We start from the raw sequence: 23,604 nt of genomic DNA on the forward strand, positions 1-23,604 counted from the left end.
AGAATGTTTGTTGTCACTATAGGCAGTGGCGTGTAGATTAAAACAATAGTAGGATACCACTGGCAGGGTGGTTAGAGTGTGGACTTAGGAGTTAGCCAGCTTGGGCTCAAATCCTGTGTCCACCCTGTGTGAGCTTGGAGTTCAAGAACTTAAGCTTTCTAAGCCTCAGTTTCCTTATCTATAAAATGGGGAGAATAATAGTACCTACTTTATAGGGTTGTTGTGAGGATTAAATGTGATGATGTGTGTGAAGCATCTGGCACTGAGTCTGGAACATTGTAAATGCCAGTAAAGGTTATTTATCAAAGAAATAATTTAGTCTTTTTGCCCTTTAAAATAGGAAAAAAAAAATAAGTTGGTACTCAGTGTTGATGAAGAGGTAATAAAATCTGTTCTTGCATATATTAACCAAAAACCAAACCCATTGCCACTGAGTCGATTTCGATTCGTAGGAACCCTGTAGGACAGAGTAGAGCTGCTCACATAGGGTTTCCAAGGCTGAAATCTTTACGGAAGCAGACTGCCATAGCTTTCTACTGTGGAGCAGCTGGTGGGTTCAAACCGTCGACCTTTTGGTTAGCAGCCTAATGCTTTAACCACTGTGCTACCAGGGCTCCTCCACATATGTTATTAGACGTTATAAATTGACATATGTCTTTTTGAAAACGGCTTGGGAATATGTATGAGAGCATTAAGAATATTTATACTCTTTGATGAATTCTGCTTTTGGTACTGTAGCCTACGAAAGTAATCCGAGGTATGGAAAAAAAAAAAATTTAGGCTTGATAGTGTTGCAGTATTATTTATCATAGTGAATAATTGATTTATGTAAAATATGATACATCTGCTCAGTGAAGTTTAAAATTATGATTGTAAAGATTCTGCAGCTACATGGAAAAATACTTGAATTATTATGTTAAGCAAAAAATTTTAAGGGAGGTACAAAATTGTATATGGTAATGATTATAAGTATATGAATGGTACAATTTTTTTTTAACATGGCTAAAAAAAATTAATCAAGTAATAAGCAAAACAGAACCTAATCCTATGCCCAAGTCTCACCCCTGTTGCCAACCTCTAATGTTTGGAGAGGGGGTGTGTTAAGGGGAGAGGGGTAGTATAGGACAGGGTAGGACTCAGAGATGCTCCAAGCTATGATACACTTGTATCTTATATGGGTTTCTTCTTAAATTCTCAGACATTTCTTTGTGGACCCTCAGTGAGGACGTAGGGAGGATGCGTGGGCTTCAGTATGATCTCTTACTCTTGATTTCACAACTGTTAGGGACATCCTCAATTAAATTCCTGATAGTTTCTTCAATAACACACACGTTATATTAACATTCTAAGACTCCCTTAAAACGGTGGTTTTGGGGAAGGAATAATAGTTCTTTAGAAGCTACCCAGCAGGCTGTAAATCATGGCTTCCCTGATTATAATACCAATGCGTCCTCATAAGAATTCAAGCCGTCTAGTAATTAATGAAGTACGAAGTGAAACCTTCCAGAAATGAGAGGTGGGTTAGAGATGAGAAGGGGTCTGGGATGTCTGTGGTCTGTTGTGCACATTACTTGATTATAAAAACAATGGTGTTGTACTTTGGCTTATAAAAGCCTCATGTTTTGACAGAGTGCAGCAAAATGTTCCCTATCCCAAATGACTGTGTCAGAAAGGTCTTGTCAAAATGTCCAATTTGGGAATACAGCTATGAAAAAACATGCACAGGGAACAGAAAAACTGAATGAAAATAGTGGTTGTGTTTAGATGGTAGGATTATAATTCCAGCTGCTTCTCTATGCTGCTAAATTATCTATACCCAAAAGTGTGGTTATATTTCCTTTGTAGTAAAAGTTCACTTTAGTAAATACTTACTGAACGCTGTCTATGTGCCAGACATGATGCTAGATGATACAGCAATGGCTCAGACAAGCGTAGGCACTGCTTGGCAGAATTTCGGTTGCGTAGGGGAGGAGGATGAGATTTTACAAGTCCTTGTGAGACTGTTTGGTCAATCCAAGACAGAAGAGCCCAGAGAGTGGCTGGAGCAAGTAGGAGTGGGGCCTCACCCAGATGGGGGTGGGCGGTGGCTTCAGGGGAATCTCTTGAGGAAGAGGGGGCCTTAAGGGGTATATAACTATGTAACTGAAGGCTGGGGTGAGGAGTGTTCCAAACAAAAGAAGCAGCATTTGGCAAAGCTTGGAGGCAAGCGAAAGCGTGTCCGGTTTGAGGAACTGAAAGTTTGGTGAGACTGAAATGTAGACTGAGTCTGAGGTGGGGAGTGGTGAGAGATGAGGCTGGAGGGTGAAGCAGGAACCAGATCATAAAGGACTTTACTTTCTGATTAAGGAGTTTGGGTTTTGTCCTAATGTCACTGGGAAGCTATTGGAAGAATATTTATATGTTTGCTTGCCTACTGCTTACTATTTATTCTTTCAAATTAATCTTTATATAAAAGTAATACTTGTTCATTGCAAACATTAAGACAAACCAAAAACCAGTTCCCATCGAGTCGGTTCTGACTCATGGCTGCCCCATGTGTGTCAAAGTAGAGCCATACTCCTTAGAGTTTCCAATGGCTGTGATCTCTTGGAAGTAGGTTGCCAAGCCTTTCGACCCATCCAAGGCGCCTCTAGGTGAATTCTGACCACCAGCCTTTCAGTTAGTAGCCAAGCGCTTAACCATTTCCGCCACCCATGGACTCCTTCAAAGAATATGGGAGTGTAAGTAAGTCACTTCTTCTCTTCTTCACACTCTCTCCCAATCCCAATGCCCAAAGTTTCTTTTGCACCCTTTCAGAAGTTTTCTATGTATATTCTTGAATTTCTATGTATATTCAAGAATAAATGGGTATATACATACTTTATTTATATGTAGATGGGATCATACCATACTTTATAGCTTCCACCTTAAAAATAAAACAAAGCTTGATACATTTTGAACATCTTTTCATATCCATACATAAAGTATATAAGCTACATACCTTTGTGTAGCTGTGCCATCATTTATTTGACCAGTCTCTTACTGAGGGACATGTAGAGTATGGCTAGTTTTTCATTATTACAAAGCAAAACTGCAGTGAACATCCTCGTTATGTTTATCTTTGGGTATTTATGTAAAGGTATCTGTAGGATACATTCCTGGAAGTAAAATACCTAAGTAAAAGTGTTTGTGCATTTAAAATGAAGGCAGAGTATATAGCAAGGGGTATATAAAATTTTGTATGAGAGACTGACTTAATTTGTAAACTTTCACTTAAAGCACAATAAAAATTAAAAAATAAAAATAAAATTAAGGTAGGTGTTACCTAATTATTCCCTGAAGAGTAGTACCAATTTCTACTTCCACCAGCATTATGAGTGTCTGTTTCTAATGAGTAAAAAATGGCATCTTGTTGTTTTAATTGGAATTTATTTAATTATGAGTGAAATTCATTCATTTAACAAATAAATATTGAGTGACCTCTACATGCCTGGCACTGTTCTAAAACACACAGTTTGTTATCTCACAATTTCTGTAGGTGGGAAGTCTGGGCACGGCTTAACTGGATTCTCTACTTCAGAGTATCACCAGGTTGCAGTCGACCTGGCAGCTAGGACTGTGGTCTCATCACAGGCTCGACTGGGGGTGTGCTTTCGTGGTCCCTCAGATTGTCGGCAGGATTTATTTCCAGGCTCTTGCAGGACTGAGGCATCGGTTTCTTGCTGGAGGCCACCTTCAGCTCCTAGAGGCCACCTGAAGTTCCTTGACAGGGTTGTTTCTAGCTTACACTCATGGGAGCTTACTTCTTCATAGCCTGTTGGCGGGGAGGGGGGGGGGTCTCTCTAGTGCCTCTGCTAGTAAGAGTTTAATAAATATCAGAACATAATCATGGGAATGACATCCCATCACTGTTGTCTTATAACGTAACTTAATCACAGCAGTGACTGTCACAGGCCCTGCCCACACTCAAGTTGAGGGGTTACACAAAGCCATGAACACCATGACGTGCAGGAATCGTTGGATATGTTAGAGTCTGTCCACCACAATCTGCCATATATGTTCCAAATATTTTCTCCATTTAGTAATTTTATTTTTTGAGAATTTTCTGCTTTAATTTTCATGAGGCAAATTTCATCTTTTTGTGGTTTTCATGTTACAATTTGTGGTATGTTTAGGATGGCCTTCATCATGCCAAGATTTCTTAAACATTTACCCATTTTAACCCATATTTTATTCTAACACTTTTATTATTAAGTTGAAATTGATTTTGATGTGAGAATTGTGATGGAGATCTCACTTTTTTCCTCTATAGTCAACCTGTTGTCTCAGTTCTTGAATATGTATTTCTTTGTATGGCTATTTCTGTATTTTCTGTTTTGTTCCGTTGATATGATTGTATATTCTTCTGTTACCAGTTTAGTTACAGTAGCTTTATAATGTTTTTTACTTTAATTTTCTTTATTTTTTAATTATGTGTGTATGCATATGTGTGTGTGTATATTCACTGGTTCAAATTTGAAGATACGCAAAAGAGAGTGTGCAATGAAAAGTATCCCTTCCACCTCTTTGCCCTAGCTGCTCGGTTCATTCTCCACAGATAACCAATGTTGTCATGTTTGTTTATTCCTTCAGAGGTATTTTACAATGTGTGTAAAATGTGTTAGTCCACTGTCCTCATCTCACCCTTCTACATGAAAAGTAGCAAACCAAACACATATCTGTACCCTGCTATTTCACTTAGCAAAGAGCACCCTTATACTTTTTTTTTTTTTTTTAATAAGTGCACAGAGCTGTATTGGATACTATAGATTTACCATAATTATTTAACCAGTTTTCTATCAATGAGCATTTATTTACACACTTTTAAAATAGAAACTATGCTGCAAATACAAACTAATACAAATTATATGTGCCTAAGGTGGACAACCTTATCCACATATAATTTCAAAACCTACAGGTATATTGGCAGAATAAATTCTAGAAGTAGAATTGCTAGGGCAAAGAGTATGTACATTTATAATTTTGATGGATATTGTCAGTTTGCCTTCTGTAGAAGTTATACCAATTTGTATCTTTACCTGTCATGTATGAGAGTGCCTGTTTACCCACATCCTCCCCAGCCCAATGTTTCATCAAACTTCTTAATCTTTGTCAATCTTAATAGATGAAAAATGATATCTCTGTGTAGTTTTATTTTGCATTTCTCTTGTTATGAGTGAGGTGTACTTTTCCCTATGTTTATGAGCCATTTGTGCTATCTTTACTGTGAACAATCTGTTTATAGCCTTTGTCCTTACTTCTTTTGTGTGGTTAATCTTTTTCTTATTGATTTTTGGAAGCTCTTTATATATTAGAAAAAGGAGCCATTTTTCTTTGGTATGAGTTACAAATATTTTTCCCAGTTTGCCATTCTCTTTACTTTTCTATGATGGCATTTGTTTTCCATGAAGACGTGTAAAAACTTTATGTATCAAAATTCAGTTTTTTATGGCTTCTAGGTTTTGTGTCATACTTAGAAAAACTTCTTCTCTTTGTTTATTGTAATACTTACGACATCATTTTAAATTTAAAATCTGTGATCCATCAAGAGTTAATGCTGCAAAAGGGCAGCATTTGCCCAAAAGTAAAAATGAGCAGAGAGGAAGGGGTAGGAAAACCATTTGAAAGGAAACGGGGAACCCGGGGGGAAATGGGGAGAATGTTGACACAGTGTGGGGACTGCAACCAATCTCATGGGACACTTTGGGTACACTTTGTTGAGTGGAAACTAATTTGCTCTGTAAACTTTCCCCTAAACACAATAAAATATTAAAAAAAAAAAAAAAGAGTTAATACTGATGTAAGGTGTACAGACTTAACACTTTTTTTTCTGTTAGCCAGCCAGTTGTCCCAACAGTGTTTACTGAATAATAATATTTTTCCCACTAATGTAAAATGTCATCTTTATCATCTACTAAATCGTACATGTATTTGCTTGACTTTGGGACTTTTTATTCCCTTTTATTGGTTTGTATGTCTATTCATGCATCTGTATCACACTATTTTAATTAATTATTGTAGCTTTATAGTACATTTCTAAAATCTAGTAGGGCTAAATCTTGTGACTGTATTTCAGTGATTTTCCAGGTGACTTTTGCATGTTTGTTTTTGCAGATAAACCTCCAGATCTGCTTGTTAGGATCTTAAAAAAAAAATCCTGTTGTTAATAGGTTTATGTGGCTGAGTGATGTGATCAAATGTGTGTTTTAGGAAGACTGCTCTGACTGCAATGTGGAAAATAGATCAGAGGAAACAAAATTAGAGGCAAAAAGGTCAACTGAAGGTTGTTGCAGTAAACCAGGGGAGAGTGGCTAGATGGAGAACTGAGAATACTAGCAGGTATGAGAGGTGCTTAGGTGGTCAAAATGACCAGTAACGAATGGGGTGCGAGGGGGAGGAGGCATCAAGGATGACCCTAAACTTTTTGGGTTAGGCAGTTGGGTGGTGCCATTCCTAAAGACTGAGGACACAGGAGATAAGATGACAAATTCACTTCTAAACATACTGAGCTTGAAATGCCCACAGGCAACCTCTTGCAGAGTTGTCCAGTAGGCGGTTGACTGTACAAGTCTGAAGCTTTGGAGAGAGATCTGAGCTCAAGATAGAGAGCTGTATGGCAGAGCCCTGACAAGCCCTAGCATTTAAAGGATGGCCAGGAAGTTCAGGAATCTGCAAAGGAGCCTGGAAAGAAGCAACCAGAGAGGTAGGAAGAAAACCAGGAGGGTATGGTGTCACAGAAGCCAGGAGCCGGAAGAAAGCTTTTCAAGAGTGAGTAAGGTATCAAAAACTTCAAATGCTTCTGAGGCATGTAATTTAAGAGCTGAAAAAGTCCATTTGTAATAAGGAGAGGCCGTGGTTATCTTGGCAAGAGAAATTTCAGTGGTGTAGAGGGGCAGGGAGTTGAGAGTGAGTAGACATTGCCCAAGTGGAGTTGAAGCTGTGAGAAGAAAAGGAGAGACGGGGTGAGGAGAAAAATGATGTCTCAAGTTGTATTTCTACTTTTTCTTTCTACCTCTCTCCACCCATCCCTCCCCATCATATGTCACATGGGAGAGAATTGGCCGAGTTCAAAGGCAGATGTGCAGGAGCCAATAGAGAGGAGGAGGTCTTTGAGGTCCAGGTAGTACTGAGAAGGCTTATAGGCATTGTCCAACATGAACAATATGGAAGAGAGTAATCCAATTACAGTGTTGGTGTGTGTTCCCTGACAGTTTGGACTTTGGAATTTTGTTTTCAATACTTTTTTTGGCTATTTTTAGATTTTGAGAATTTAGAGAAAGAATCTCTAAGAAATTGGAGTCAGGTTTAGAAATTCAATTAGAGATTAAGTTTAAAAAACAAGGAACAGGACAGTGTGTTAGTATGCTACCAATTGTTAAAAAGGGGGCAGCAGATATATAGTCATATTTGCTGTACATGCATAAGCAGTATTTGGATGGATTCACAAGAAACTAATAATCTAGTTACCCATTGGGAGATGGGAACTGGTAAAAGAAAAACAGAATTGGAGGGCGCTGCATCACTATCCATCTTTATGTTTTTAGCTGTTAACAATGTAAATGTATTACTTATTGAAATAATTTGATCTATGTTGATTATCTCTAAAAAGCAGTGGTTCCAGCAAGATCTGGGTTGTCTTAGTTACTAACGGCTCTAAGTTATCTGTGATCCATCTGATCTTCTGATCTAAGAACCACAAAGGTGGAAACTTTTGCTTTGTGCCTGTGATGTGTGGATCTTTGCCTTTGCTCCACTCTTCCCCACTGGGGATCAGCAACCCTAGGAGAGTGGACAGTACTGCATCTTCGGTCAGGGAAGAGGACTGTGTCCTGGAATGTCCTGGAGCTATTAGCTACAGCTTCACCCAGTGGGATACAAGACTGGTCTATGGAAAGGAAAGGAAAAGGGGACAGTCATTATTCTGACACAGATAAGAGCCTTGTACCAAGGTTCCCCCTCCTTGACTATGGCACATCCCAGTGACAGCTAATCCTGTGACTTTCAGTCTCCGCATTACCATTATAAACTATTCCCAGAAGCCTTTTGCAAAACCCGAGACCCCTTCCCAAGAACCAACAGAAGCAAAATACACAGAAAATGATGGACCCAAAAAAATCTTTAGCATTTCTCAGTAAGTTTCATTGTGTTTTACAGCAAATATCTGAATTATTACATTGATTAAACATGTGGTACTCTTAATCTCTAGTTTTATCTTCCATGCTAGTTACATATCCCTGAATCTCTAGTTTTATCTTCCATGCTAATTGCACATCAAAGGAGCCCTGGTGGTGCAGTAGTTAAGTGCCCTGCTGCTAACCAAAAGGTCAGTGGTTTGAACCTACCAGCCACCCGCCCCACAGGAGAAAGACACAGCAGTCTGCTTCCGTAAGGGGTAGTTCTACTCGGTCCTATAGGGTCCTGTAGGGTCACTATGAGTCTGAATCAACTTGATGGGAGTGGGTTTGGTTTTAGTTTTGTACTGTGGAGCATCAGATGAAATTAAAAAGTCACCTCAAAACCTTGAAATCCCACAAAAATAACTAAATTCACTAATGGTCATTTCTCCTTACCATTTTTTAGGGTACCAGGTAAAATAAATCCTATAAATCAAGGATTATATTTAGTTGTTGTTGTTTGAGCTGCTGTCGAGTTGCTGTCTGACTCATGGTGACGCCACACACAATGGAAGGAAATGCTGCCTGGTCCCTCCACATCCCCATGATCCCTTGTGGATCAGACCAATGAATCCATTCAGTTAGGACTGTGTAAATGATGCCTAATCTAAGACCAAATTTCACGGATTAAAATCCTCAGCTGAGCTGTATCAATCTAGTGGAGATTGAGGAAGCTGGTTAACCCCCTCTGGGTTCTTACTGGTAGGAAACAGACATGAGAACCAGTGGAGGATCAAATCATTAGCTTTATTCCTGGTGGCCCAGTAACTCCTAAGGCCCAATGGGGCTGGGATCCAGGATCAAAATGAGATCTCCCTCCTCCCTGAAGTGTAGCCAGCTAATCCTACAGGGGCAGAGCCAACATCGATCCCCATCCAGTCCCAGCAGAGATGCTGGAGAAAGGTCCACTTTCCTCAAGGGAGAGACCCTGGAGTGAGCAGTGGGAACAACAAGCCAAAGCTGTCGGTGCTGCTCCAGGCCTGTATAACATTAGCCCATCCAAAGAGAGGTCTGGCTCAGAATAGGGCGCTCTCACCTGCTCACCAGTCTGAATGGCAGAGGTGGGAACTTGCAGACTAGAAGGAAAGACTTCCCCGTTAGGAGTTCCACCTATTTGATTGACAAAAGGAATGCCAAATCAAAGTAACTCAGAGTCCCGAATCAAGCAACCAGACTCTGCATTTTTAACTCAAAATTCAGTGGAGAATCTGGTTCTACAGACCTATTCTTTCACCTTTGGTAGCTTGAGCTCTTTGACCTTTGTGGAGAAGAATGATCTTACAGTGGTGAAATTTTTGGAAACCTCTCATCTGGGCAGATCCCTGCAAGAGATGGTGAATGTTTTAAGGAAACTATATCTTTGCCTTAGGGAAACATTTCAGAAGAACGGCTACATGAAAAAGAAGTGGCCTGCTTGGGAAAGTAGTCCATTCCTCATCTTGGAAGGGTCTTGTAGAGGGTGGCTGGCCATTGGTGAGGTTGCTGTGCAGTTGGATTGGCTGACCTGTGAGGTCATTCCTAATGCTTGTGACTGTGTGATTCTCAGCAGAATAGGACACTGTGTGTGCCTCTTCATGAGCAAATAGCCAAAAGAGGAAAAGTACCCTAAGTTCTTTTAAATCAAAAACAGGAAATTTTTTTTTTTAAAACTCAATACGCTTTATTTAGAATTATCTTGTGCTGTTATATCTAACTTGATATTCCAAATTATTTTCTTCATTCCAAATATATTCTCTTTTATGAGACTTTCCTTCTTCCTTTGTGAAACTATACGCTTATTTTGTCCTTTGAAGCCATTGACAGTGTGAAAAAAAGTATTTCAGTAATATTTTTTGTCAGCTATACGGTAGAAAACTTAGCTCTCATCTCTTTTTTTTTTCATGTTTATGAGGTAATAAGGAGCCCTGGTGGTGCAGTAGTTAAGCACCCAGTTGCTAACTGAGAAGTCAGTGGTTCGAACCTACCAGCCGCTCTGTGGGAGAAAGATGTGATAGCCTGCTTCCGTAAAGATTACAGCCTTGGAAACCCTATGGGGCAGTTCTCTGTCCCATAGGGTTGCTATGAATCGGAATTGACTGTCAGCAAGGTTTTTTTTTTTTTTGGAGGTAATTGGGTCAAAACTGAAAGGGCATTCTTAATTTATTAGTGTCACAATTTCAATAAAAAATTTTAAACTTTTAATGTTGTTAGGAATCTCTGGCAGCTCAGATTTGATTCATAGTCTCGAATATTGACTCTGTGCCCTGAGAACCCATCATCCACTTGACACCAACGTTCTGGATGACACCCTGAATTGCAGCATCCTGTCTGCTTTGATAGCAAATCGGTGTTGGCTCTTGTTTCTCCTTGGCAGCTAGAGTGGCAGCCTAAAACAAACCAACCAAATCCGTTGCCACCGAGTCAATTCCGACTCACAGTGGCCCTGTAGGACAGAGGAGAACTGCCCCATAGGGTTTCCAAGGAGCAGCCAAGCTCTAAAACTGTGCCATCAGAGCTCCAATAGACCCGTAAAAATGGGGTACTCCTTCTTTTTTTTTGGAGACCATCAGATGTGACAAATAATGGAAGATATTAAAGGCAGTTTAGTACCTAATTGGGAAACCCTGGTGGTGTAGTGGTTAAGTCCTAGGGCTGCTTACCAAGAGGCTGGCAGTTTGAAACCACCAGGCCCTCCTTGGAAACTCTATGGGGCAGTTCTACTCTGTCCTATAGGGTTGTTATGAGTCGGCATCAACTCAACGGCAGTGGGTTTTTGGAATACCTAATTGAGATTTTTTTTCTCCTCCTGTAGTCAGATTAAACACACTGAATCACAAGAAGGAAATAACGAAGAGAAACATGGGCATCTTTCTGAATGAAGCTTTTTGTGCTATGAACAAATTCTCTCAGATGTTATCAACCTATAGAACTCTTTCCTTTATAATCGGGAAACAGCAACTAAAATGCCCCACCATAGGGGGGGACTGTGATCCTTCCACTGTGTGGAGAACTGGACTGTGACTGAAATTTGATAGTTGCAGAGGTTAATGTAATAGCATGAACAAATGCTTAAAATGTAATAAATGAAAACTTAAGTACCAAAAAATTTTTTTAACTTTTTATTTGGAAAATTTTAAATATACCCAAAAGTAGAAGGGAAAAGATTCCTCTATACTTAGTACCGGTTTTAATATTTTTCAACATTTCTCCAGTCTTATTTCCTCTCTCCTCTCTTACCTTTCTTGTTTGTTTATTTCTGAATTACAGATCTCTCCTAAATTCAGGGAAGCATCTCACCATGTTTAATCACAGTGGTGTACCTGGTGTGATTCAGGCCGAAAGGAGAGGGGAGGAGGCAGTCAGTGCCAGCAGGGGACTGGCTCTCATATGCATTTCATCATTTCATAAGGCAATGGAATGAAGCTAGGGGTCAGGAGCTTCAACTTGACCTGAAGTCCCTACCTGACCCTTCTGGCCTCCACTGATACCTTTGGACTTGCTGTGTTTGCCAGTTGCCTTCCTGTTTAACCAGCCTCTTGGCCAGGCTCATTCTGCCCTGCCCTGGCCTGTCACCACTCAAGCCTTAGTATGCCAAAACCAGTTCTTCCCTTCCATCACACTGCCATTCCCCTAAAAAGCAAATCAGCTTCTCCTGGGGGAAATAAATGGGAAAACCCAATTTACCTAGAACCGATTTCTCTAGTCATTATCATATTGACATAAAAGTTAAAAGGTAACTACACTCAACCTCAGGCATCCTTCACTACCAGACATATCATGCCAGGTAGAGAGGTGGGGTTGGGAACAGGCAATTTAAACTTCTCCTTCTGTGGGGGTTTGGGTGGCGTTTCCTGGAAAGACAGTACTATGCTTTTAGAGGCTTGGAGTCCACATTAACACTTCCAGTGGCCGTGTCCATTACTGAGGACTTGAAGCTGAAATTCTTTTTATTATAGAAAATTTTAGATATGCACAAAAGTAGAGAATATACCCATCCCCAGTTTCAATAATTATCATCATTTTGCCATTTAAACTTTTTGATGGTACATCCTAATAGTAAAAAAGAGTTTTATGTCCCCAATGTGAATATTATTTGTTTGTTTATAAATTACATACATATCCCACTCTACTGTTATTTATGTCAAAAATAGAAAACTAAATGGAAACAGAAGTCTCAAGCTTTTCCCAGACCTTGTTCACATTCTGTATATCCCCTGTGGTACTCGTAGTTCACTTTGGAGCCCAATTATTTAGAAGTATCATAACTCACCAGGCATTCACTAGAACCCACTATGTTACAGACACTGTTTGCGGGCGCAGAGGGAAAATGCTGGGGGCAGGGTCAGAGATCCCACTGTGTGTAGCCTGCCAGGTCAGGAGAAAGTTCCACCTACCACTCCAGGTGAGACGTGTGTACGTGAGGCCTTCTGTGATCATTTTGAAGGGTTGATTTCTTGGGCTTTAACCTTAGCTGCCTTTAAAAACAACTATTTTCTCTGTCATTTTCTGATCGTTTATCTTAATAACTTTGTATCCCTTTTATCTTTCATTTAAAAATAAGGACTAGGAAGTGGCAACACAAGTGGCACGGATGGTGACAGACCAGGTCCCAAATTGGGAGATTGGGTGCCAGCACCTTCTCTGGCCTTTTCTGCCCTTCGTAGCTTCTTTTCATACCTCAGAGCAGGACTCATTTGGTCCCTTGGGGAAGATTGGATCCCAGATTTAGTTGGCCAAAAAAGACATAGCCCCCATGTCCAGAACTACCCTGTCCAGGTGATTCCAGGCTTGAAGGTCAAATGACCCCTGCAGGGACAGCCCCGAAGATAGTATGATATTGGCAGACTGCTGGGAGAAAAACATTCCATTGCTTCCAGAACAGTTAGGAGCCTTACTGGAGGTTTGGGAACTAAAGACCCTACTCTCTGGCATACACAACACTAGCTACTGCCCGGTACTGACTGACACCCCAGAGGGAGAAGAAAGAGGCTGGGGAGCTGCAGGTAGGGAGGGCTTACAGGAAGCCATCAGATCTGACCCTGAAGATTTGTAAAGTATTCTGAGCTGCTCTTAAGTTTTTTGTTTGTTTGTTTTTTATGGTGATATAATAGAGTCCCTAATCAAACTAAAGGCATTGTGGTGGTGCAGTGGTTAAGGGCTCAGCTGCTAACCGAAAGGTCAGCGGTTCTAACCCACCGGCTAGGCAGTGTGCTTCCTTGAGGATTTACAGCCTGGGAAACCCTATGGGGAAGTCCTACTCTGACCTATAGGGTGGTATAAGTCAGAATCAACTTAATGGCAGTGGCTTTGGTGGTTTAAGCTTGAAACCCTTTTTATTCTGCTCAGTTTATAAAGTAAAATTTAGATGATCCATTTAACCCCAAGGCGGTGAATTAATAGCACTCTCTTTGTTGTGGATGTCTCCACCGACTCCCTTCCCTCATCGTGAGAATGAAAGGAGATGCTGGCTGTGGCTGGAGTGATCTCCAACTGGGTTTTCAAGAGAGGAACAGTTGTTCCTTTGTTAGACTTGCTCCTTTTAAAAGAGGGGCCTGTAACAACTTTCATTAGCTAGAACTTGAATATACATAAAAAGCCCTGCAAGCTCTAAAAACCTGCCTTACTTCCTAAGCTTATTCAGTCTTCACTCTTCCCCAAGAAAGATCTACTCATTATTAAATCAAAAACCAAACCCGTTGCCACTGAGTTGACTCATAGCAACTCTATAGGACAGAGTAGAAATGCCCCATAGAGCATCCAAGGAGCAGCTGGTGGATTCAAACTGCCGACCTTTTGGTTAGCAGCTGGATGCTTAACCACTGTACCACCAGGGCTTCTACTTAGTATTAACCCGTTGCCGTCGAGTAGTACTAGGAGCCAGTTTTTTACGCATTTACCAAGAAGTAAAGGAGTAAACTGAAGAACTAAGCACCACTATAGGCAAGCCAGAGGTCCTGTAGAGCAAAATGAGCATAAGGGTGAGCTTAGGGCCAAGCACTAGCTTGCCCTTGTTGTTAGCTGCCATCGGGTCGGCCCCTGACTCATGGCGACCCCATGTGTTGAAGATAGGGTTTTTTTGGCTGTAATCTTTACAGAAGCAGTTTGCCAGGCTTTTCTTCTGTGGAGCTGGGGGGGTGGGTTTGAACCATCAACCTTTAGGTCGGCAACCAATCACAAACCATTTGCACCCCCCAGCTCTTCTAACTCACTGTATTGAGTACTTTCTCTACCAACTAAACTTCCAACCATTCTCCTATCCTCCCTTTACTGGGAAGGTGGGAAGCAGATGTGAACCCAAGTATGTATAGGAATTTTCGATGATTGAGGTAGCTTTTTAATTCCATAGGAGGAAGTATGGCTTGGTCAATAAATAGCCTGGGGGGTTTTAGCTAACCAATTATAAAATACAGTCAGCTCTCCTTACTTGCAGTAGTTATGTTCTATGAAGTTGCTTTGAACTCTGAATTAGTGAATACTGGCCATTGCTCCCAGGGGAAATAGAGGGTTAGGTTCCTGCAAGTCCTGGTCATACAATTTTCATCAACCAACCAGTACATAACCTTATTTTATGTGTATTTCTGTTTGAAGACACCTTGTTTATATGTATTGTTGATTCATTAAAGTTGAACTCAAGGCAGATGACACTATAACTCCTGCCTGAACAAAGCCCATTTAACACATGTATTTTCTCCGTAAGACACATCACAGTCTTCTTGCGCTTAGGGACACTAGGCAGCACTTTAGCACTATGCTTCAGGGTCATTTTAAGTGCAAAATTATCAACAAAAAGCACAAAAATACAAAAAATGTGGCAGGAAATAGACTGAAAAGGACATTTGTTTACTGTGTGAGAGATGAAAGAAGCACTGCTTTGCTTGACCTCAGCTGGGGACATGCATGCTGGATGGCTCAAACATTTCAGTGCTCTGTGCACGTCTGTGAATAACCATGAAAGTGTGCAAGTATGGACCTGGGGGTTACAAATAAATTTTTACTGAGTGTAAATTCATGGAGCCCTGGTGGAGCAGTGGTTAAGAGCTCGGCTGCTAACCAAAAGTTCGGCAGTTTGAATCCACCAGCTGCTCCTTGGAAACCCTGCTTTGTCCCATAGGGTCACTATGAGTCAGAATTGACTCGCTGGCAACAGGTTTTGTTGGTTTAGGTAAATTCACAAATACAGATTCTGCAAATAATGAGGATTGACTATCAAGTTTGATGCCTACCCCAAATGAGACTGCTGAATCCAATATGTGATCTTAGGTATGCTGTTTATACATTACAATGTGGTCAGATATCTTAGCAGGGCTATTGCCCTTTAACTGTATCTTAGATCTTCAGTAGACTTGGAATAATACAATACAATTCTATCTGGAAAATATCTTAGTAAAATCTTTTTTTGCTTTCTTCTGTATATGTCATTAAAAACCCACCTAAAATCACAAAAATAATTGATTTTACATAAGTTACTTAGCAAAAGTAGTACAGACAGTTAACATGCTTAGCAACTAACTGAAAGGTTGGCAATTCAAGTCCACCTAGAGGCACCTCGGAAGAAAGGCCTGGCAATCTGCTTCTGAAAAATCAGTGATTGAAAGCTCTATAGAGCACAGTTCTATTCTGATATGCATCCATTGCTGTCGAGTTGAGTGTGACTCATAGCGACCCTACAGGACAGAGTGGAAGTGCCCCATAGGGTTTCCATGTGGAGCATCTGGTGGATTCGAGCTACCAACCTTTTGGTTAGCAGCTGTAGCTCTTAACCACTACACCACCACCAGGGTTTCCTCTGACACACATGGGGTCACCATAAGTCAGTGATAACCCAGTGACAACTTTTTATTGTTGTTGTTTTATTTAGCAAAGGAGGCAAAACGGCAATGTGAAGAGAATGCTGAACGAGGCTCAGAATCCTGAATTCAAGCTTCGAGGCTCTTACAAACTAACTGTGTGACTTTGAGAAGTCACTTAACCTCTCTGGATCTCGGTTTCTCATCTATAGAAGGATCCCTGGGTCCTGTTTTGATCAACAGTTCTTACTTTATTTGCGTACCTCACTCTGACAAGCCAGCAGTGCCCTCCGGCTTTCCTTCCTTTGCCCTTCCCACTTTATTCTCACCTACTGCGGGCTGGAAAATGAAATGGCTCATTTTATTAGGCTTAGGTTAAGTGTAACTGGTAGCTTGAGGGGCCCCCCTTCTAAGTGCTTTCTTCTGGGGTTCTGTTTTTACTGTTTAGAGGCTTTTCTTATTTGCCACTGAGATGGTCAAAGTTGCCACATAAATGACTTCTGGTTCAGACTAACACACTGTTCTCATGTCATAAAATAATAGTGACATCATATGCTAGTGCAGTTCCATTGTAATGCTTCTGAAAGCTTCCTGCCGGTACATATTTCCAGGATTGACAGTAGTATTCCATAAAAGTATTTGTTGTTCTTCCAGGAGTCTCATCATCGTTTTATTCCTTTGATCTCTAGTGATTATAATGTCTACAAATGACGCTATTGAAAGCTATGTAGAATTACTTCTGTTGTTTGAGAATGTTGATTGGGCATCCCTTTGTAAAGATGCTGAAGTTATGGAAGCAGCAGCAAAAGGTGTTCTGGATCAAGACTGTATAAAGGAACCACTTAATGCTTAATCCTGGTCTTCCACAAAGTTCTCATATATTTTTTAAAAACTCAGTAGGACTCCTTACATGCAAGGATGTGTTTGGTCATTCTATTAGTATTTAGAAATCCATATTTCACTTGGAGGTATTTGAAAATTATATTTCTCCTGCATTTAATAACTCTGTATAGAAACACAACCCTAAACTAGAATTTATTTCTCTATTTTGCTGCAGAAGAAGAGCGTGGCTTGGTTGTTCACACATAAAGAATATAGTGTAGCATGTATGCCTTTGATGATGATAATCTTCTCCAGGTGACAACAGACAGCTGTCCAGCTTTCAGACTTCAGCTCACTTCGTGACTAAGCTTAGGCTTAGTAGGAACCTGCTTGTGGTTTACTAGTCATGTGAGAAAGATCTGGGGCTTTTAATTAACCACAGGCTTGATGATATGCCAGCAGTGTGGTATACCTATTAAAAGAGTTAATGCAAATATAGGCCACATCGATAGATCAATGGTGCCTAGATTAGAGGAAGTAATTTTGCTCCTAGGAAAGGTAACATTTCCAACTGCAGGTTTTCAGCCATTTATCCCAGGCTGCAGCTGCCAAAGATGACGTGACAAGGGCAGCAGTTGGGTACCCACACATAAAGATGCCTACCTGAGATCTCCACCCCTGCAGGGCACTCGGAGAGTATGGCATTGTCTACCATTAGCTCTACATTTCTTCCTGGAAATCCACAGCTCTGCTTCTTTTGGAAGATCACCATGTCCTGCTTCATCTCAGAAAGAGTTCTGCCATCATCATTTGTCATGTTATCACCACCCTATTAGTCACTCAGTACCTGCAAATCTGGGCCAATTTGCCATCCACATAGAGATACTTTCAGAAACAGTCAGGAGCCTGCAAGCCTGCAGAGTAAGGGGAACCTATGACTGGGGCTCTCTGCAAGTGGATATCCAATTCCCAGGAGTACCTTGAACCACGTATCCACATATCCCTCCTCCCCAAGCCCAACCACAGGAACTAAATAATAGCTGTAGCTGTCTACTTGCCAATGGAGCATCACCCCCAGCTCTCTCACCCTTGCCTCATTGCCCTTCATTGTTGACAGCCATGGAACCTTGGCGTTTGGAGTGTGCTCCATTTTCACTTCACTATCCTTCACATTTGATGATTTATGTCATAGCTATTAGTAAAAGGTGCCCAGAACCCACCTTTGCCCTGCCTTGGGTTACTAGTTAGTGAGCCTTACAATTAAGTTACAAGTGAAACAGATTTTGGTAGCCCGCCCCTTCACTACTGTTGCTGTTTGAGCCTCCTCATGTTAAACCTCACTCCCAGGCTGTTGACACTGGCATCTCTGTGTTACCTCACTGAGCCACTAATAGTCCCATATTCCCAATGCAGCATATCCTGTCTGCTTTCCAGTGCCCAGGCGCCACATTAAGACCTATACAGGCCCCAGGCCCTGAAGAGATTGTAGGTCTCCATTGCCATATGTATTTCAGAATCAAAACTACAAAGCTACAAAAAATGAAGGAAAGTAAAGGTAAGGAAACCCACCTAAATTCTGATATTTCCCATAATGAATGCTTTGAACCTCATTGGAAATTCCTTCAAATAGTTTTCCTCACTTGTGTTGCCCCTGCCTGACTGGTATCCTGAGCCTGTGCATAGTCTACCCTTGGCTAATCCAGCACTGGGTCCAGACATCTATGGGGAGGAGCTTTGGTATGTAGAGGCACAGAAGCCCTCCTTTCTCCATTTGGTGTCTGGGTCCCATGCTTTTCTGAAACTAGAGTGGTGCCTCACAGAGCCTACCTAAGTTTGAGGCCCTCCTCAAAATTTGTAGGTGCCAATTTGTAGTTTCTTTTAATTTTATGCCTCCTTGCTGCTCTTCAAGAAAAAAATGGAATTCTCCGTGTTAATGCATTCTCTCTCTACCATCACTACTATATTAGTCAGCTTTGCTGCAGTCAGAACCAATCCAAAAGCTCTGAGACTTTCAGCAAGCATCTAGTTTTTACTCGTATATTGGTGGCCGCAGGGTATCTGCAGTGGCTCTCCTCCATTTATCTTCTCCTTCTGTGACCTAGGCTGAAGGAGCATTCCCTATTTGGGACATAGTATTCTCATGGCAGAAGCAAAATAATGTGAGTTCCTGCTAGGACAAGATGTTCATCATGTCTGCTCATAAGCCACTGGACAAAGCAAATCACATGGCCCAGCCAACATTCTTTGAGTCGTTTATCTGAAAGGCTGTAGTTTTCAGAGTTGAGGTGGCATGGCCAGCATATGGGTGCCAAACTGAGATCTTGGTCCCTTGGGGGAGGCTTCCGGAGGCTCAGAGTCTGGGGAAGCCCCTAACAATGATGCTGTTCGTTCTGGCCGCAAAGGACTCTGCAAGTGCAGACCTGCACACACATCCTCCTTTTAAGACTCAGATATCCCTGGGACAGGGCAGCTTTCATGTACGTAATCCAATTTCATTTTTTCACCAAGCCTATGAGAACATTGTCATCATCATCATTTCCACTTCACAGATAAAGAAATCGAGCCCCAGGAAGATGAAGTAACTTGTTAATAAGTGGAGGATCCTGGGCTTGAACTGTGACTCTGACTCCAAGTCATATGTTCTTTGAAATTCAACATGGAATGGCGGCCTTATGAACATTGGAAATGAAATATGTATACTTACCGAATTGATAAATACGAGGATTATGTAGCATATAGAAAATTGTTTAGAAGGAATGTTAAGTACGGAGAATAGATCACAAAAATATATGTACTTGGGGTACAACCATGTAAAAACTACATATGGATAAAACTTGAAGAAAAAAAAATGATGCACTTGGTCTTCTGGGTGGCAGAGTTTTATTTCTTTTTAAGTTTTAAAGCTAACTTAATAAATACATTTTTAAATAATAGAATTTTAGCTCTTAGCACGTAAGAGATTTGAATTGGTGGGAACAGGAGAATCATGTGTCCATTTGCCACCAGTACTTTTTGGGACCCAGAGACTTAAGTCAAGAATTAAGTACCATAGTGTTTGACAGGCCTCTTTGCTCTTAAACTTCTTTCAAAACCCAGCTTCTGAATTGAGCAACTGTTCTAATTTCATTTGATAAGCAAGACAGACCCATGTGAACTGAGAAGGTAATAGCTAAATATAGTTTGGATTAAGATGACATGTAACGGGGACAGAGAGTTGAGGTTGGGCCATAGTGAGGAGGAGAAGAAAATATCATATTTAAACAGAGACTATCCCCTAAAAAACATAGTACAAGTGGTAATATAGGATCATTGGCCAGCAGGGGTTAATGCAAAGGAGGGAAGTGTAAGGACTCAACATATGTATAATTGGAGGCCTAAAAGACATTTCAAGGGTTTTCTGCTTTTTGGAATTCCTTCTAAAGACCCTCAGACTGGCCTCTGGGATCCCAGTTTGGCATTAGCTGTGCTGTAAGACTGGATGAAAATTTCATGTTTTCAAGTACCTTTAACTCTACTGTAGTGAATGTGGGTGTTGCAAACAGTTAATATGCTCAGCTGCTCACCGAAAGGTTGAAGGTTCAGGTCCACTCAGAGGTGCCTCAGAAGAAAGGCCTGGCAATCTACTTCCAAAAACTCAGTCATTGAAAACCTAATGGAACACAGTCCTACTCATGGGGCACACACGGAGGCACCACGCGTTGGCGTTACCATGAGTTGGGGTTGCCATGAGTCGAAGTCAACTCGACGGCAACTGAGTTTTTTTTTGGCAGTGAATATATAATTATATTAACAGAGATTCCTCCCTTTTCTATTATCCTGGAATGAAGCCATCTGTCTCTTATTTCTGTTTTGGATAGTAGATAGGTTTCTGATAATAAAATATGTTGCAGGGATGCATCTTCTAGATTAACAAAGGTATTTCAATTTGTTGTATGCCTAGAATAGTATGCTATATTATCTGAGATCAACATCCAGCTTACCTATAACAATGAATATTTTTCTTTCAGGCCCAGGAGTTTGTTCCTCACAGAGAACTACTTTTTTAGGAGTTAATACATTTGAATTGTTAAATAGATTGGGATCATTAAGCGAAATTAGCCTAGACATTTTTTTTTATCAGTCCATTCAGGAGAAACATGAGTAATTCGTAAATGCAGTATGTGAAAATCTGTATATTTAACAAAGAAAAATTAGGGTTCAGTTCTAAGCTAAAGGAATTTCCCCTATAAAAACATATTCCATCATAGGATTCCTTTCATAGTAAGCTAGCTATCTTCTATATGATTCAATTTATCTAAACAAACAAAAAATCTGTTTTCATATATTTCACAAACACATCTATTGCATATGTTGCATCCACATGGGCCCCTCATGTGACACTTAATGGCGCAGCCTAGGATTTGGTCTTTGACAAACAAAAATGTTGCCTTTTATATGATGCCTATCTAAAAAATGTTAAGAATATACCCTAAGCGTCTCTTAACAAAGAATTTTGGATTTATTGACCATAAATTTATCCAGAATCTGTTCATACTTTCATTTGTGCTGTTTTAAGGATAATGAGTTGCATATTTTCCACTTGTAGGTATTATTCCTTTTTCTCCTTTTTTCCTTAAGTCGAAGGTTGCAAACTCACGTCTCACTTCATGAGTCCATGAAGTGGTCCAGGTGTAAGGATTAAAAACACGAGAGTGGACCTCCTATTTAGAGATACTAACACTCTCAGCTTCAGCCTGTTGTTGCTGTGTGGAAATGTGGGGCGACTATGGCCAAGGTGTTCTGATTTTTCATTAGAAGCCTCAAATCTGACTTTTTAAATACTGTCAATTCAATCAAAAAATTTAAAAAGACAGTGTGCAGAGCAAATAGTCTGCCGTCTGTATGTGTCCCATGCCTTGTCAGTTTCTTTCTGTCTTTTGCATTCCAAACGCACTTCCTAGCTTCTGGGGCGTGGTATATGAATCCATAGTCCCCTGATTCCCCATCTCCTCATTTCGACACCATTTATGATAGCATTCTTAAAACTATTTTTAACACACTAAATTCTGTGATTGTATAGAACTAGCTCCATGCTCAACATTAGTTTCTTTACCCCAACGCAAGACGAGCTCATACATAATAGTAGAATTATATAATCAGCCTTTTCATTAGTTATTATCAATTGTTCTTGAGAGTGGGTGGCAATTTCCAAGATGGTGAATGGTCCCAGGCCAACTCTTCTTCCTTTCTCTCTGCAGCCGTCATTTCATCAAGCTGATAATGTTCGGGGAACCCGACATCACGGGCTGGTGGAGAGGCACAGCAGGAACCGCTTCCACCCCCTTCATCGAAGGTCTGGGGACAAGCCGGGACGACAGATATCCTTTTTCCCAGTCTGAGAGGAGAGTTCGTTTTGAAATGTTTGAAAGCTTTTCAGGACTTCCCTTCTCTGGAATTCCCCTTTGGCCTCAAAATCTTCATTTTATCTGATGAATAGGAAGCAATAAAAGTAAATGAGGTGGAAACTAGAAACATCTCTGCAGCCAAAATTTGGAAGGATCATTGTAGGTGTTTATGAAAGCATCGATGAAGTTGGGTTTAATGAAATAACTGAACGTAAACGACATGTAATGCAGCCCATTGCATGGCGTTCTTGGCATTGTCTTCAGAAATCAGCCAAGTCAGCGTTAAACCTGACCTTGAATCAGCTTAGGGAGATTAAACTTTCTAACTACGACAGATACAGATATTTGATTTATTTGTATTTCTCTTGATCTGCTGTTAGAACTTACAGAAGAAATTTCACATACTTTTCTATTCAAACTCAAATGCATGGTAACTGAAACATGACCTTGATATTTAGGAAAATTCTTATACAGTGATGTTCACTCACACTGAACTCTATACTGTTAAGTAGAAATAAAGAAAAGGAGGTTGTGAATTCATATCCCAGTTTTATTTACCCAGGACTTACTAGGGGGTAGGGGCTTCTGCCTGACCAGCATTGAGCCGAGGGCTTTGGGGCTGCAGAACTGAGCTGGAATTTGCGGGAGAGGACATACAAGAAGTGGACCAGCAGGTCCTGTGCTCTCGCTTCACTCTTCCCAGTGCCAAGACTCAGGAGTAGAGGAAGAAGAAAGGCAGGGTGAGTCTTGATGCAGAGATCTGAATTCCTGGCAGTGAGGTTAGAGTTGGCTTCAGAAGCCCAGCAACCAGGAAGTGGGGGAGGATACTCATGTTTCTAAGCACCTACCCATGCCAGGCTCTGTGCTGGGTCATTCATGCCATTTAGTCCTCAGCATGCACTGAGTTTAGTTTTTTAAGCCCCATTTTCCATTGAGGAAACTGAGCGTCAGACTAACTTGCCCAAAATTCCAATGCTAAGGATGGAGGAGCCCAGATTCAGCCCAGGTCATGCTGACTCTCAAACCTATCCTCCTTCCCCACCCCACACATGTTCAGTCAGTGGTGATTCAGACCATGTGCAAAGAGAGACCCCCCTGTGAGGGGCTAGAGGGGGGCACCCTGTGTCAGGGACTGGAGAAGGGGAGACCCTGTGTGAGGGGACGGAGAATGGGAGCACAAAGAAAATCACTAATTTTCTTGCCCTAAAGCATCTTATATTTTATAATCTTCTCTTTGGAGGCAGAGATGGTGACCTCAGGGAATGTTTATTTCTCCCCTCTTTTCTCCCCCAACCTCCCACAGAGCTACCCTAACTTCAGTTTTGTATATTAATTATGTGGCCATTATCAGGGAAGGTGAAGATGATAAGTGATTTTGAGAAGTCCTTACTGGAATGTGTGATAATTTTTACACGGATGCAAAAGGAAAAGGGAAACTGT

At 40.9% G+C, this 23,604-nt stretch overlaps 1 protein-coding gene across 3 annotated transcripts in view; it reads left to right on the forward strand.

The window, feature by feature from the left end:
* CRTC3 (CREB regulated transcription coactivator 3) overlaps positions 1–23,604 on the forward strand; it is a 103,972-nt gene that overhangs the window by 33,403 nt on the left and 46,965 nt on the right. For all 3 annotated transcript variants that reach the window (XM_049905619.1, XM_049905620.1, XM_049905621.1), the window contains exon 3: positions 22,018–22,137. In XM_049905619.1, coding sequence (XP_049761576.1) covers positions 22,018–22,137 — 120 coding nt within the window. The remainder of the gene's footprint in view (positions 1–22,017; positions 22,138–23,604) is intronic.

This window comes from Elephas maximus, chromosome 13, assembly GCF_024166365.1.
Source record: "Elephas maximus indicus isolate mEleMax1 chromosome 13, mEleMax1 primary haplotype, whole genome shotgun sequence".
Taxonomy (NCBI): domain Eukaryota; kingdom Metazoa; phylum Chordata; class Mammalia; order Proboscidea; family Elephantidae; genus Elephas; species Elephas maximus.